The 15,551-nt window shown below is 36.8% G+C and overlaps 1 protein-coding gene across 12 annotated transcripts in view; it reads left to right on the top strand.

The window, feature by feature from the left end:
• ERBIN (erbb2 interacting protein) overlaps positions 1–15,551 on the top strand; it is a 118,013-nt gene that overhangs the window by 61,592 nt on the left and 40,870 nt on the right. For all 12 annotated transcript variants that reach the window (XM_067315208.1, XM_067315207.1, XM_067315219.1 and 9 more), the window contains 2 exons: positions 6,439–6,517; positions 7,338–7,427. In XM_067315208.1, the coding sequence (XP_067171309.1) occupies positions 6,439–6,517; positions 7,338–7,427 (169 nt within the window). The remainder of the gene's footprint in view (positions 1–6,438; positions 6,518–7,337; positions 7,428–15,551) is intronic.

Here is a 15,551-nt window from a genome sequence, read left to right as displayed (position 1 = left end):
TCACTAACAAAATGAACACCAAATATATTGCCAATATTTTTTTTGTTGTAAATCACATTGTAATAGTTATAACAGCCAATAAGAATAAATTTTTGCTTAAATCTCATTAGCAAAGCTTAAAAATCATGCTATGGAAATATTTACTAGTTTTTAAATAAAAACACTAATTTGCTTCTGTCAAGTTTGTAGCTTGACTGACATTTTTTCATTGATGTTTGGAAAGTCAGTGTAATGACTGTTTCTTTTCCCTTCCAACCTTCCCCCCTCCCCAGCAACCCTCCAAGTAAAGATCCAACATCCATTTTTTTGTTGCCTGAACTTAAGACAGGAGCGTAGTGGTAGCTTAAGCCTACGAACCTGCAAGTGAGCATAATTAAAGGGAGGACAAATAGGAAAGGAAACTTCAAAATTTTCATAGTGTGGAGAAGTGGAGAAAAGTACTTTGTAAAGTAAGGATGGAGAGGTGAATCTGTTTACCAAGCTATTAGCAGGCACTTGTGAAGCAAAGTTGCTTCAAATAAAAATGGGTAAATGCAGTGGAGTTCTTGTGAATTTTGTTAACTTTTTGTAAGATTTTTAAGTAAATGATTTTGTTGATTAAAAACAAAAGTTTTTCAAATAAAGGAGCCATTCTGTGTAAACAAAGTGGGGGAGAGAATGAAAGGCATATAAATTTAGTCTGTGTTTTGTTAAATCCGTAGCAAGTTTAATAATAGCTTAAATCTATGACAGGTTTGCATTTGAGTTGTACTCCTTGAGAAAGGTAGGCTGCTCGCACAGGTCTCAAAGATTGTATTTTTGCCCTTAGTAAGGGACAGAAAGCAAGCCGTATATTCTGTAACACTAATACAAGTACAGAAGAACCAAGCTGCAAGGTGTTTTACTAGTCTTAGTGCTGCAGCAGTTGGCAGTGTTTTCTTCGTGAGACAGCAAGAGGAGCAGCTGCTGGGATATACAGCAGGCGTCAAAAGCTTTGGGATAGTTGTTTCAGAACTAGATGAGCATATAGTTGCCACAGTCCGTCCTTACTCTTGGAACTGTGATTTGATTCAGAATAGGTTTCATTAGGGATAAAAGCTAGCATACTGAGACCCACCTTTTTCCACAGGTACGCAACTCTGCCTTGTGCAGAGCTGTAACTCAGCTCTGAGCAGGGAGCTGTTACTGCTGCCCTACAGCCTGGTCAAGCATCTCATGGAAACATGAGATCCTGGATCATCTGAAACCAGCTGGGGCAGTGGATCCTCTAGGAATTTTGGAAAGAAGAATGAGCATTAAAAAGGAAGGATGAATGAGTCAACATTATGCAGTGAATTGACGGGGATCTAAGACACTGCTTACTTTGTCAATAATGAAAAATGATGCTTTTAATACAAAAAAGTTTGCAGAAATCCCTAAGTAAAGCAAACTGTAAATATATAAGAATATAGATCATGACCAATACTGTATCTTCAGTTTTTGGATTAAACTTTGAGCTTTTACAAAAACTTTTCATTATCTTTAGGACAGATGTGGCACATTTTCTAGAGCTCTGAAAATATTTGTCTTGATTACCATGTTTGATTCATATTGGCTCCAGTTGCAGCAAAGAGGACTGAGTGGAGAACATACCAAAGCTGCTCTTTTTATGGTGGAGCTTCTTTCAGGCAGGTCCTAGCAGCTGTTTGCCCAGGAGTTCAGACCAGGGTGAATAGATTTGTTGTGGGAGGAACCTACATAATTAAGGTTGCTTTTGTATTCATGCAAACTGAGCGTATATGTTTGACTCCGAGTCATCCCCACTTGTAAGGATGCAGCCTGGGAAGGGTGCACAGAGGGCATTTGTTCTTGCAGCAAGAGGGCTTTTTGGTGTGTGTGTCTGTCTGCCTGTCGTTTGGAGGAAGAAAACGTGTTTTTCTCACATTTCCCAGAAACTGAGAGACCCAGCTGTAAACTCTTTCCTTTGGGAGCGTTACCCATATAGTTTTCACAGGTCTCATCTCTGTTACTGAATTTTTTTTTCCTGTGCTTTTTAGGAATTGAATGAATAAATCTCTTGGCAAGCCTCTGTTTTAAAACATTTCTGTGTGAAAAGAGGTGGAAGTTGATTTGGAGGTACTGCCACTGCTGTCTCTAGAGATAATAGTTTGAATAATTGAAATTTAGGAATACTAGTTTTAGCATTTGACTGCAAAGAAAAATATAAGGCTATGACTGGAGTATGAACAACATAGCAAAATCCTATCTTCAGTATAGCTGAAACGATAGCACATGTCAGCTCTGAGATCCATCGCAGTACAGGGTCCTGCCAGCGATGGATCCGATTTGCACAATTTTCTGCAAACCCAGAACTGCTGATATTTCTGAGTGCAAAGTCCTTTTTTTTTTTTTAAAGGAGAGAAAAGATGGTTCCAGTTTTCTCTCTTGCCCTGCAAGTAGAGAGAGAAAAGGGTCTGCTATCCAGGGGAGAAGATCACTGCAACTCCAGATGGTGGATGAGACCCCAATTATACTTACAATTGCCTTAATCCAGCCCTAACAATGAGGGGGATGTTAGCACACATTTGTTTTATCAGCTGTGCCAAAACACTTATTGCTCTCTGGGGAGAGAGAGACCAGGTGAAATTCCTTATTTCAGCAGTGCTGTGTGATGCAGAACCGAGGTTGCTTACCTACAGACTTGTGGCCATTGACCCTAACTCCCTGTGTGACCTTTTTGGTGTCTTTGCGCATGTGCTGCAGCTGCTCTGGAGATCTTGATTAACCATCACCAGTCTGTAGGCTGTGCTGGTTGGCTGGGGAGTTTTTGCCAAATGGAATTTATAAATGATGAATGATTTCTGCTTTTTGGCTCAGCCCAGACAGGAATTTAGTTTTCCCTTCTTTACCCAATTGCCAAATTCTCTGCAACTATCTTCCAGTTCTATTCCCTTTTTCCAGTGTCAGCTATGATAGAAATTGGCCAGTGAGTTTAAAATTCCTGGTATTTGGGAAAACGGGGAGGAAGAGACAGACAAGTAACAACTAAATGCTATTATTTAAATCTCACTTCTGTGGGAAACTGCACTACAAAAAAAACTTTGCTCCCAGTTTAGTTTGTGGATCCAATGGTTAGAATTAAAGATTACCAGCAAGCTATATTTTCTCTTTGTGCTTTGCAAAAGATCATAGTCCATAGGTGTGATGGGTTTGTTTACTGTGAGACAGTAAGCATGATCTGTAAATCAACTACAGCACTGCAGTAGGATGGGAGTTGTCCTGTAAAGTAGGAAACAGCAGGATAAAGATCCATATCTGTATGATGCTTCTCGAGGAAAGTGGGATAAGGCTGCGACAGACTGGATAACCCAGAAGTAATCTGTTGTAGCGTGTTCCTCTTCTATAATCCTTGAGTATCAGTAGATAAAGGAGGTGATAGAAGATCCTGAAGGAAAACAGGCTTTAGAAAGCAATGTGGATCTCTCTCAGAATTTGCAGTGTTCATTTGATCCAGATGTTCGTGGACGCTGAAGCTTTTTGCAGAACCAGTTAGTAAATGCTACTTCCTGTCACCTGACAGAGAGGAACAATCTCTTCATGTTCTTCTGCCTTCTGAATATGTACTGCAAACACTGGGTACATTGCTTCGTGCTGTCATTGCCAATTTACTGCTGTTTTGAATGATAGCTCCCATTTATCTATAGTTAAGTGTTAAATGAGGTTGGTAAGATAGTGTGTACTGTGACAATCCTGGCTCTAAGATCAAAGCAAAAATTAATTCACGGCCTACCTCATTGCTAGCTTTCCCATATCAGTTGAATTTCAGTTGTTAGTTTGTTTTTAAAACTCTTGCTACCTTTTGCCTAAGGCATAGTCAAACAAGAGACTACTGTAGAGTCTTCTGATTAAGTACAGAAGCATGCTGATTTAATATGTCTGTATTTGGTTAGCTAATATTTTATTTGGCTCGTCTGTTGAGAGCAAGTTTATATTGGTATTCTTTTCCTCTCTAGTGGAAGAGCCTTGTTTTTGTTTTCTAGATGTTCATCACAGGTTTAAGTCTTCTGTGCTTTAATAAATTCTTGATGTAGGTAGTGGACATGATATTAATATTAAAAACATGAGTTTTTACATGTTATACCAGAGTATCTGACATTCAGACCCCAAACTGTGGTCAGTATTGTGATCATCTTTGCTCTGACTTTTTTCACTCTGACTCAAGAAAACTTAGGAGTCATATACTGTGGTTGTTGTAGACTTCATTTATTTTAAGGAGGAAAAGGATAATATCTCTTCCTCATTATCTATTGCAGGTAAGGTACATTTCTCTTGTTTCTGTGTAGTTTTCTTACCATCAAAACTCTCTCTGGAGCTGAAAATATCCCTGCTGCTTCCCAGAAATAAAGCTTCATTACGTTATAGATGCTGTCTTTTTTAGTTTTGACTTTTGAACTGTGAGAGTGACAAAGTGAATTGAATCAGTAGCTCCGTCTTCTTCTCCTGCTTCCACACGATCCCACTCTCAGTAAAATTCACATGGCTAAAGCTGTATATCTATTTACACACCCACACAGGGAAACAAGAATTATCAGAAGGTTTGGCCTGTGCTACAGCTGATAGTTCAATCCTCCTGGCCCCCTTCACTTCTATTCTTAATTGTCCTTGAATTCAATGAGCTATTTCCTAAAAGGATCCATGATACTTAAGTATTTAAACATCTGAATTAACTGTGTGGCTTAGTGTGCTTTTCTTGCCTTTTATCTCTAAATAACAGAGTACAACACCTGATATGAGTCAAAAGTAAGAGCTTCAGCCATTTGGTATGATAAACAAATTTTGGTCAAGAAAGACCTAAAGTCAGCTTTAACAGAATCAGAGTTTCTTTTTAAATAGAATTTATGCATATAGTGACTTTTCCCCCTCAACATCATTCATTGATTTAATGTAAAAGTATATATTTTGTGGCTAATTTTCTTGTCAGGTGGTATCATGATTTCTTATGTTATTATTTACAAGGTCAACCTTGTTACTGCACAAACATAAAAAGAATCAAAGGCTAAGCTAGTGTGAGAAATGGTACGTTTCTTATTTTAGTAAAAACGTTACAGTTGATGCTTCACTTTTTTCTTTTTTTTCTTCTTCCTGTTTCGGTATTCTCAGAAACATGCGCAAGGAGAGATACGAAATCCCCCCTGCCAATCTCGATCAGAAGACACACTGCCCTTGCAGTGTGCAGCGCAGCCCTGCAGCTGCACTGTAAGAGAGTTAATGATGCTGGGAGTAGCATGGAACTTCACTATCACGGGAGTAAAAAAGAGCATCTGCAGAGTACAGTTGCTTCTTAGCTGTCTTGCTCCATAGGTTCAGACTGCCCTACCCACACACCTGTTCAACATTATAAAAGTAGATAAAATTACATGCATTAATTGCAAGATAAATAGCTAAGATTTGTTACAATTGTTTTAAACTAACTTTTCTTCTGCTAGCTTTTTCTTAAAGAAGTTGTGATTGAACATGTGTTCTTAATCCAGGCTGAAGTATCGCAGTATGAATGTTTGTTATACTTATGACTTTATGACTTTAGGATAGAGCAACAATGTAGTGGTATATTGCAAAAGGAAATATAGTTGTGATACTATCATTTTATTTGTTTTTCATGGGTTAGGAAAGATTAAGTTGAAACTCTGGGTAGCAAAATGGTTTAGTGCTGATTTCCTACTGATGTGGTTGATGCTTGTTTTCTGTTTTCAAAGTGTGTTTTGTCATCTACTGACAGATATGAATTTTGGCAGATGTGTTGGCTGCAAATTTACTCTCTGACATTTCTGGAGCTAACCTTAGTAAAAAAGAAAAGATTTCTTAATGTTTTGATCTTCTGACAAAGGTGTCTGCAGCATGTTTTACTTTCTCTACAAATAGTTTGAAGCTAATAATGTATCAAATGTGTTACATTTTGGGAGATCTCTTCAGAACCTTTGAGTGCTGTAAATTTACTTTAAGAGGTGAAGCCTTTCCATTTAAACTGAATGTCATACAAACCATGCATATGACTAACAAATCCTGTTTGAAACTTTGCTCCATGTATATGAAAGACTCTTTATTAAAAAAAAAGAAAAAAAAAAGGCATTTGATGTAATTAGGACTGAGGGCCTGATTTAACGACAAACAAGTAGATTAATATTTGGTCGTGAGCAGTGGGAATTGTAAGTGCACTGTGTCTCTAATGCTGTTTGAACTGCTGCTAAGTTGCAATCTGAAATGCTTTAAGAATAGAATGGTAAAGAAATTGCATAAGAGGGTGTGTGTGGTTTTTTTTGTTTGTTTGTTTTATGAAAATGGTATCTAAACGAAACATCAGAGAACCAGTTCTCTGGTTGTTAAGTTTTTATGGTTAGCGGCTTTATGTGCATCCTGATGCGCATCCTGTGACGGAGTCTCATATTTTAACACTGTTTCCCTACCTCTCTTTGTATTTTACAGGCATACAGGAGTTTCCAGAAAATATAAAAAACTGTAAAGTCTTGACAGTTGTTGAGGCCAGCGTAAATCCAATTTCAAAGTAAGTTTGTCATTTTTGTGATATTTTATGTTTTATTGCAAACACTGCTGAGTCTCAAACATGCCCCAGACGACTTTTTTGAGAGCCAACCTTTGGAACTGGAGGCAAGGAGCAGAGTTACCCGAGTCATTTGACCTGAGTTACAGGTGTCTTCATTTACCTCGTTGCACTGGGATACAGTATGGGTATGTCAGTGAAGTATTTTGCCCAGATAAATAGGCTGTGTGAAGAGTACTGCTTTATACCATGTGGCTTTTCCAGCTCTTTTTTTTCTTTTGTCTGTCACTTCTCAGTAAAGGTAAAACAAATACACTAAGAGTGTTGTTTCTTAATAAAAGTAATTTTATTCTTAAGCCTATACAGCTGTTTTTCAAACTCAGCTTGTAGGAAGAGACTTGCCTGTCACCTTCTATAGTGACAAAATTAACTTGCCAGAAGTAGCACTTGCAGAGATAAAAACTTTGCTTAAAGTAACTCCCTTGGGGAAAAACAGTATTGTATAGGTTTTAATTTATCTGATCATCTCTAGCAAATGCATCTTCCACCTTAGGTGTCAGAAGGATCACAAAAATATAGCAAGATGGTATTTGTTCTTATTGCCTGTAGATATTGCCCTCAATGTTTAAAAGTTAATTTTGAAACTATTCTTACAGCAAACAGATATCTCGTGCATTTTTATAGAAATTCTGATACCACTTTAAATTTAAATGTTATCAATATATTATAATCAGACTCAATACTATGCCATTGCTTAAGAAAGGATGACAATGCACTGAATATGATTGAAACATAAGTACTACATTACTTTATTTCTGTATAGACTTCCAGATGGATTTTCCCAACTGTTAAACCTAACACAGCTATACCTGAATGATGCTTTTCTTGAGTTTTTGCCAGCCAACTTCGGCAGGTAAGCTGACTTTGAGGCTTAGGATCTACATTTAATTTTAAATTATGCAGAGCAGTTTCTGCTGCTTCTCAGGCAAAGTGGGAAGTGGAGGGAAGGAGATAAGGTGTACATTACTAATACATTTATTTCAAATATTAGTTAAAAAAAAAACAAATCCTTATCACCATTGTTTTCATTGGGGTTTTGAAAGACAAGCAATTTTTATAAAGAGCCAAGAAGTAACTCATTTGGATACTTGCTTTATTTACTACTCAAATCTAAGTATGGGAGACTAATATTTCTGAAATAGTTTGGTCATCATTTAGGAGCTGGAGAGGAGCAGAGAGTGACATCTGTCATTGTACTTGTCCTTTCTGAGATGCACAGATTTCTTATGTAAATCTATAATTCATGCCTTGTCAGGAATCTGTCTGAGAGCCATAGCGTTTTCATGGTATGCAGGACTAAGTAAAATTGTTGCAAGTAATAGTTTAAATGAGACAGATACTAAACCACTTACCTTTTTAAAATGAATTTATTCTTGGGAGGAAAAATATTGCTGAAAGGAAGGGCTCCCAGATAAGCATAATTCTTCCTGTTCTCCTTACAGTACTGCTATTTCTGCTTTTTTCTTCTCTTCATTCTTATTTTCTGCTTTCTCTTTTCCTAGTGTATGCAACTCTCCTATGCTATCCAATGTCCACCAAGCCTCTCTTTTAGGAAATATGGCCATTACTTAACTAGGCATATGGCTGTGTAAAAGCAGTTGCTTTAGGCTGTGTACTAGTTGGGTCAGCTTAGTTTATGAGAGGTCAGAAAAGCCTCCAGACTGAATGCTGTGGAAGTTTGGCATCTTTTTTATCTTTTGGCGTTTTAATAATTGCGTACACATTGTTCTGTCTTTTTTAAATAGTCTAACCAAAAGGACAGGATTTTTTTCAGTACAAAACATGTAGTAGAGCTAAAAAATGAAGACTTCAGATTGACACAGTTGGTCTTCTAAGAAGTTAATCTTAAACATAGTTTAAAAAAAGCCAAAACTTTCATTGTTATTTTTCTTCAAAACTGTCCTCTTCTGTATCACCTCTGGTGTACTATAACTTGATTAATGATTAGGCAAATGGTGAAGTCGTTAATTAAAAGTCACTATCTGAAGAATAAATCAGTTACTGAAAGTAACCTGAAAGCCAGTTCTCTAATGTTGTGTTTATCCTTAATAGCTCTGAAGATTTCAGCCTTGTTTTAAAAAAATATAAGTAGTGACTTGCAATACCTAGTTTTTAGCCAGGAGAATGAAACCGAAATTAAGACTTTTCTCATCAATTTTGTTTAAATTGGTTCAAAGTATTTATGTAAGTTTACCTACTTAGTAATGGTACAGAATGAATACTATTCTATAGGAAGAGTATTTTTAGATTACATAAATTAGAAAATGATGAATCTGATAGAACATATTGCACCTTTGTTAGATACTTGAAAATATTAGAACTCTAGAATAAGGTAGAACTATAATAAAACTCCAAAAGTTATTTCAAAAGAACTCTGTGCTTTCAACTTATCCCCGTTGTGTATAAATGTTGAGGCTTTGTGGAAGAGTTTTGACTGAAGTTGAAGTTCTGTAAATATAACTAAGCTATAGCTGGCAATTAATCCTAATGTCAGGACAAAATAATACATACTTGATTACTGCTCAGAATTAGGTGAGCTGGAAGAAGGAGGGTTGCTGTCTTTCTGACCTATACATCAAAAATATCCTTTCATTTAGAGGATTTCTGTTCTCCATCTTGATGATTCTTTTTTTTTTTTTCCTTAAAGCTCTGTAAAATGTTTTTCTCTAGCATATTAGTTATATCCTTTCTTCTCTCCTCCTTCTCCTCCTCCTTCCTGAAGTCTTCTACTGAAGCTGAGCTATGTCCTGTAGAATTGGGAGTCAAATTGGGGCAAGTCTTTCTGATCTCTCCTTCCTATAGGATATAGACCATCTTTCCTGTAGAATGCAGACAATCTGCCTGACAATTTGTATGCAGAGGAATTTTCCCCCCCTCTAGGGCTTCTGCAGGAGTAAATCTAACTAGTCAACCAAGCTCTTGCTGCTTCTGTGATCTTCAGAATTTCATTTAATTCCAGGATACGTTATGTCTCCTGAAGAAAAGTGATGGGGGCTAAATACTTTCATACATTTGAACTGAAATAGCGTGCCAAGGTGATGAATGTGGCTTGTTTGTGGGTTGCCATATAAGAAATGATCAAAGTAAAAATGCAGTGTTAAAGGGTGCTAACTGCTCTGTTTCTACTCAGCAGATAGAAATTAATTCAACATGTTTCAGTTTCTAATGCAATCAGTCTTAAATACATGTATTGTACAGCTGTACCATATCCTACATACACTGTCTTTCCTCATTCATAAGAGAACTGTAAACTGCCTTGTCACTGAAAAATATAGAAAAATTTAGAAAAGGAAAAATGTTTTCCTGTTTCAAATCTTATCTGAAAAACAAGTCCCAACTTTGGAAATACACTTTATATTATTGAAATTGATTAATATTTGGCATTTGGTGAAAATGCCTTTAATTTGGGGGTCTGTGAGTAAGAATTGACTGTTGATGTCACTGTTCCCTTTTTTGTCATGCATATATATGAAGGGGAAATAGTGATTTAATGCTTGCTGCAGCTGATCTTGTATTAAGCATTATTTTTTTTCCAAGTAAAGTTCGGCCCCTTCTGGCACTGAGTACTTCTGTTGTGTGAATGATGATCAGACTGTGTTACTAACCCACAGCTTTGCAACTAAATACAAATACTTTCTATTGAATTTGGTCTGGGATACAACTTTGTACTTTGGAATACAGGAATGCATTTGCAAAAATAACTGGTAGAAGCTTGTGAGATATTGAGAACTTTGGTTATTTCTGTCCAGGACAAGCCTTCAGTTTCTAATTTGGTGTATCTGCTGTTCTGTCTATGCTCTTAGAGCTATAGCTCTTCTTTACGTGAGAACATGTGAAGTCCTAAAGCATAGTAAATGAATACTGCTTCCTGCTCTTACAGGCAACTACAGAAAATAATGCCTCTTAGAAACTAAGCCAACTCCATCTTAAAACCACATAGACTTTTCTGTTCCATGTGTCTGGGTCTCTGTTCCACCAGCTCAGGTTTAGAAAACTTCTGGTTTCCCATATCAATTTCTCTCTGATTGTTCGTATTCATTTGTTTTACAGTTTAATTCTTGTCCTCTCTCCTATGGGTAGTTGTTCCCTATCATCTTTCCTGTTGGTTTTATAGAGCTACCGTATCCCTCTCTTAATCCATTTGTTACACTAAACAAGTTCTTCTTTTTCCCTCTGATATGGCAGATTTTCCTTTTTCTCTGATTTTATTAATAGATCTTCTTGAATTACTTTCAATTTGAATCTGTCTGTCTCTCCCCACCCCCCCACCCCCCCAAAGATGACAGCATACAGAGCTATATTTAGAGTTCAAACTGAGATCTCTTCATGGCCTTGCACAATGTCATGATTATCAACTTGTTTCTCTTGGAAATGTCTGTGGCTACACTCTAGGGTTCCACTAACCCTTTTTGCAGCTGCCTAATATAATTTCCCCCATGATCAACTAATGCCCTGAACAGCTGAGTTAGTGACCAAAGACTCCTTAAGGAAATCATAAGCATACAACTTTACACTGTGGCATGTCAGTCCTCTTCTATTTTTCTAGTCCTCAAGGCTATGCTTTTTGTGTTTTTTGTGTGGTTTTGTTTTTTTCCTCTTGTGTCCTAATAATTCATTGTATTGATTGACTCCTGGTTTTTGTTGCATCAGCCAACTTGGTTAACACATTTTTCCTAGGCTTTGTGTTAAGATTGCTATTTAAAAAATACTGAACAGGATCAGTCCCCAAATAGGTCTTTGAGCACCTCTGTCAGTAATCTTCAGCTTAATGCATAGCAAAGAAAGCTTTGTTTTTTGTGATGCAAACTACTGTTGGCAAAATCCGTGCAGCATGTTACTATGTTTGCTGCCGTGTTTGATTCTCTCCTTCAGAATTTGTGCTAAAGCTTTGTATAATACTGAGCTTAGGTTAAAGACATCAAATTATCTGATCTTTTTTCCCCTTCTTTGAGTATTATATATTTGCTGTCTTTCAGTGATGTTGTACTAGTCCAGCCTGTTAGACTTATTAAAAATCACCAGACTTGTGATTAAATGTGCCAGTTCCTTTGGAATTCTGAGGTGATAAAAATGCTTTTTCTCCATGCCTAAATTCTGATTTGCGTACATTAATATTGGCCAGGATCCCAGAGGTGGCCAGTATGCCAATGCATAGAAGTTTGAGAACTGCTGGTGTTATGGTTACGTAAGAAAAACCATATCTGTTGTCTCTAAATACATCATACATAGTTAAATTTAAATATACAAATGTAAGAGTAGAGTGTTCAAACTTGAAGCTCACCTGATGCTAATGTTGAGACATGGTTTTAAGAGGATAATATTTTGAGGGTTAGATACTAGTTTTGTTTGTCCAGCAGGAAACATGAGCCAATAGCAGTACATTAAACAGAGAATACAGTAGATAATCTTGGTAGCTAAACTGTAACTTTTCTATAAAGTATGTTCTGGTTTCTTAGCAAAATAATGATTGTTGGATCTGTCTACACAGCTGTCATAAATGCAGCTTTTTGGGGTCATTTTGTAGAGCACTTTGTATATTTGAAATGAGATAGAGGAAAGTTATACTAGCTTGTTTTATGCTTTTGGTGAAGAATGGAAGGTTTCAACAACAGTTTTACTTTTTCTTTTATTGATTATAGCACACAGAAGTATATGGGAGGGGAAATAGTAGAGAAGGATTAAATTTTATTGATGAATAAGCAAGGAGTTTATTTTCAGCCCGTGGCATCATTTAAAAAGCTCTGAAAATGTTGTCTATAGTGGGGTAATTGCTTTTGCTTTCAGAAACTTTTTTTATTGTGATGTTGCTGTGAATTTATTTGCAATCTTGTTTCCTGAAAATTTGCAGGGCATAAGCAAAGAAAATTTTTAGTAGTATCTATTTTGGGCTTGCATAAATGAACAATGATGATACAGTTGGGGGCTTAATTTATCCAATTTTACTGAAATTGTTTTGCAAAGCACAGCCTGCTTTAGGATGCATTTATGTCAGTCGTCTTGCCTTTATATTTTACTTATGATTTAAAAACTTTATTTCTGCATTACCAAAAGTGCAGAGGAGAAGAAAAAACAAGAACCTCTCTCCCCGAAACTTTTTTGTTGTCCAAGGAGTCATTGCTGTTCTGAGTTTTTAAGTATATCTGCTGTATATTTCTCCTGTATTTTTACAGGTTGTCTAATTAACAGAAAAGAATTCAGATTTATGAAAATATTGAACTTACCCTGGGCAAGGTATTCGTATAGATTTTTTTTGTAAATCAGCCACATTTTAAAAGTTGTTTGCATAAAACAACAATCCTGAAATAATAATTTTATTGAGATCATTACTCCAAGTATACTTAAAATTAATTATATCTCCTTTAGCTTTGTTTTAAGGTGATTTGTAAACATTTCTGAGGTTCAAGGTTTTTACAATTGAGAAATGAAATGTTTTCCTACAAGTTCAACAAATATTTGATAAAATGGTACAGGAAATATATATTCTACCATTATGATTTTTATTTTCATTTAGTATTGGTGAACTAGTTATCTGTGCATCTCTCTTCCAAATTAAAACCTGTTTTTTCAGTTCCATTATAGTGATACGGATGCTTAGCATGGGTATGTTCGCACCAGCTAATAGAAGTGGTGCTGGGCTGAGTATTTGATGTGTATTACTGTATTAAACTTGAATTAACCCTTCCAGACATAATGGAAGAAGCAACAACTGCTTCAGGCCAAAACTTCTTGTTAAATACTGCAAGAAAATTGCTAGTTCAGACACTGCCTGTAGCTCCGAGGCAGCAGAGGTTGAAAATGTTTCCCTAGTAGCTTCTTTGCCCTACACATAAGGAATTAGATATTTATATCTCCAGTCTTTTAGGATGAGACAGTAGAACATGAAACAAAGTCACAAAGCTGTGAAGATTTCTAAACTCTATCACCAAAGGCAGCCTTTAAATTCACAGAAGTAGCTTATTAAAAGAGCGTAATACAGTGGGTTCAGGCTAAAGCCAATGAAATGTGGGTTTGCATATATATAGTTTAGCATATGAATGGAGGTTAGCTTTTACTGCTTTCAACTGAGAAATTTGACTGCATACACGTGTTGCAAAGAAAAACTAGCAATTGTCTAGCTATTTTTCTTGTCCTCAAAGAAAAACATTAACTGGGGCCTAATGCAGTGTTTGATTGTTGAAGACTTCTCAAAAGAAAGGATTCTGGAGTTGCTCATATGTGCAACTTCGTTTTTAGATCAATATTTAAAAACAGCCCTGTTGCAAAACTGTTAAAAACTGAGCAGGTATGTAGAGCTGATGAGCTGCATCAGAAGGATGGGTGGAGGACATAACTTTTCCTAGTGTGTGAAGAATTGGTATCTTAGTGGGAAAATCATGTTTCTCTTGTTCTCTAATATTTGTAAACAGTCTGCATTTTCAGAGGCTAGTCTCATTCTGAGGTGGGAATGGGGTGGTCTAATACCAAAAGAGATTACGACCTGTGATTCTGCTATTGATGTGTTAAGTTTGTCAATAGGAATATAAAGTGGAACATCTGCAGTCTCCAAAGGGAAAGGACTACTATTCTTTCTTCCTGGAGAAGATTGTTCTTTGTCTGTCGTATTTTGAGAATCCTTTATATTGAAGACCTGGATCTAATAATAAACCTCCTGCTGTTGCATATTATCCAAGACCACAATGAATTTGGGAGGGAGAAGATTTATAGTGGGTAACGTGAACATTTAAAGTTTTGGGAAACAGAAGATAATGTTTAGGAGGACCTTTAAACTGAAAGTGTAAAAGTCAGTAGAATCTGTTTTGAAACATCTAATGAAATACAGGCTCCCAGTTCCTGCCTGTGTATCAGTAAGTGCACCTGCTGGCAGGGCTGGCGCTCCTCAATATGAAAAAAGAATTACCCTGATGTTAAAACTATGAGCTGCTGCTAGGCAAGATCTGGTTTGGAGGGAAGATGCAGAGAATACAGGGAATTGAAGTGCTGCGGCAGATGGGGATAGCAAATAATACTGAGAAAACATTTCTTATATGTACCATGTACTCTTGAGCAAAATCAAAGTGCCGTACAAGCCACAAGATGCCACCTAAATACCTTCTAGTGAAGGTATTCACTTGAAGTACGAGGCTTCTCCCTGTATAATCCAATTCTTGGATTCAGAAGCTTAAGCCCCAAACGACTGTTCAAATCTGAGGAAGCTACAACAAACACACAGATTTATTGTTTTGTCACAGATTCATATCTCAGGATGCAGATGGGGTCAGAAGGCTAGGAAATCCTTTGCAGTTATGCTCTAAATTAACAGCACTGGTATTACTGTTAACTGGATTTAAAGCCCTTGAAGTTAGGTAAAAACGAAGAGATAGCTGAGCAGCTTCAAGAAGGTTTTGAGGAAGCATGCAGAAATGTTCTTATGCTTGCTTTGTTTTTGTAGTTATGTTTTCTGGTCATAACAGGCAAAACTCCAAACAGTATGATTTTGTTGTCATGAATAAAGGTACTGATATGCAATGGACCAATAGAAGGACCCATCATTTTCCTAGTATTGGAAGACGAGATCAAGCAAATACAAATTTTGCAATAATCCCAGTTTGCCTGGGCTGATGATGCGAGTATGAGACTTTTTTCTCCTTGTGCTAGAGAAGAGGCATAACTGGTTCCAGAATACGCCTTTGAAGGCGGGCTATTTTGTTGTCCTATTTTAGAGCATGTTTTTCTTTGAGTACAAGAGTACAAAATGAGGTCCCTAGTGCTTTGTAGTTCTGGACACTTGCAGTTCCCTGAAGCCTACTCTGGACTGGATTTGATAAGGGCTTGTTGTACAGCTATCATAGTGTAAACACAAATGGGGAGAATATCCCAAAGGATAGTAGGGTATTCTTTTGGCATTGTTAAAGATTGTTTTTTTTTGAGAAGGTGGGGAGAGGAGGTTCCCCTCTAACAGGTGTTGCAATTCTGGGCTAGGTTGCCCTCTGCTCTGCTT

This window comes from Apteryx mantelli, chromosome Z (genome assembly GCF_036417845.1).
Source record: "Apteryx mantelli isolate bAptMan1 chromosome Z, bAptMan1.hap1, whole genome shotgun sequence".
Classification (NCBI taxonomy): domain Eukaryota; kingdom Metazoa; phylum Chordata; class Aves; order Apterygiformes; family Apterygidae; genus Apteryx; species Apteryx mantelli.
The sequence above is the reverse complement of the archived record's forward strand: the minus strand, read 5'-3'. Positions and strand labels throughout refer to the sequence as shown.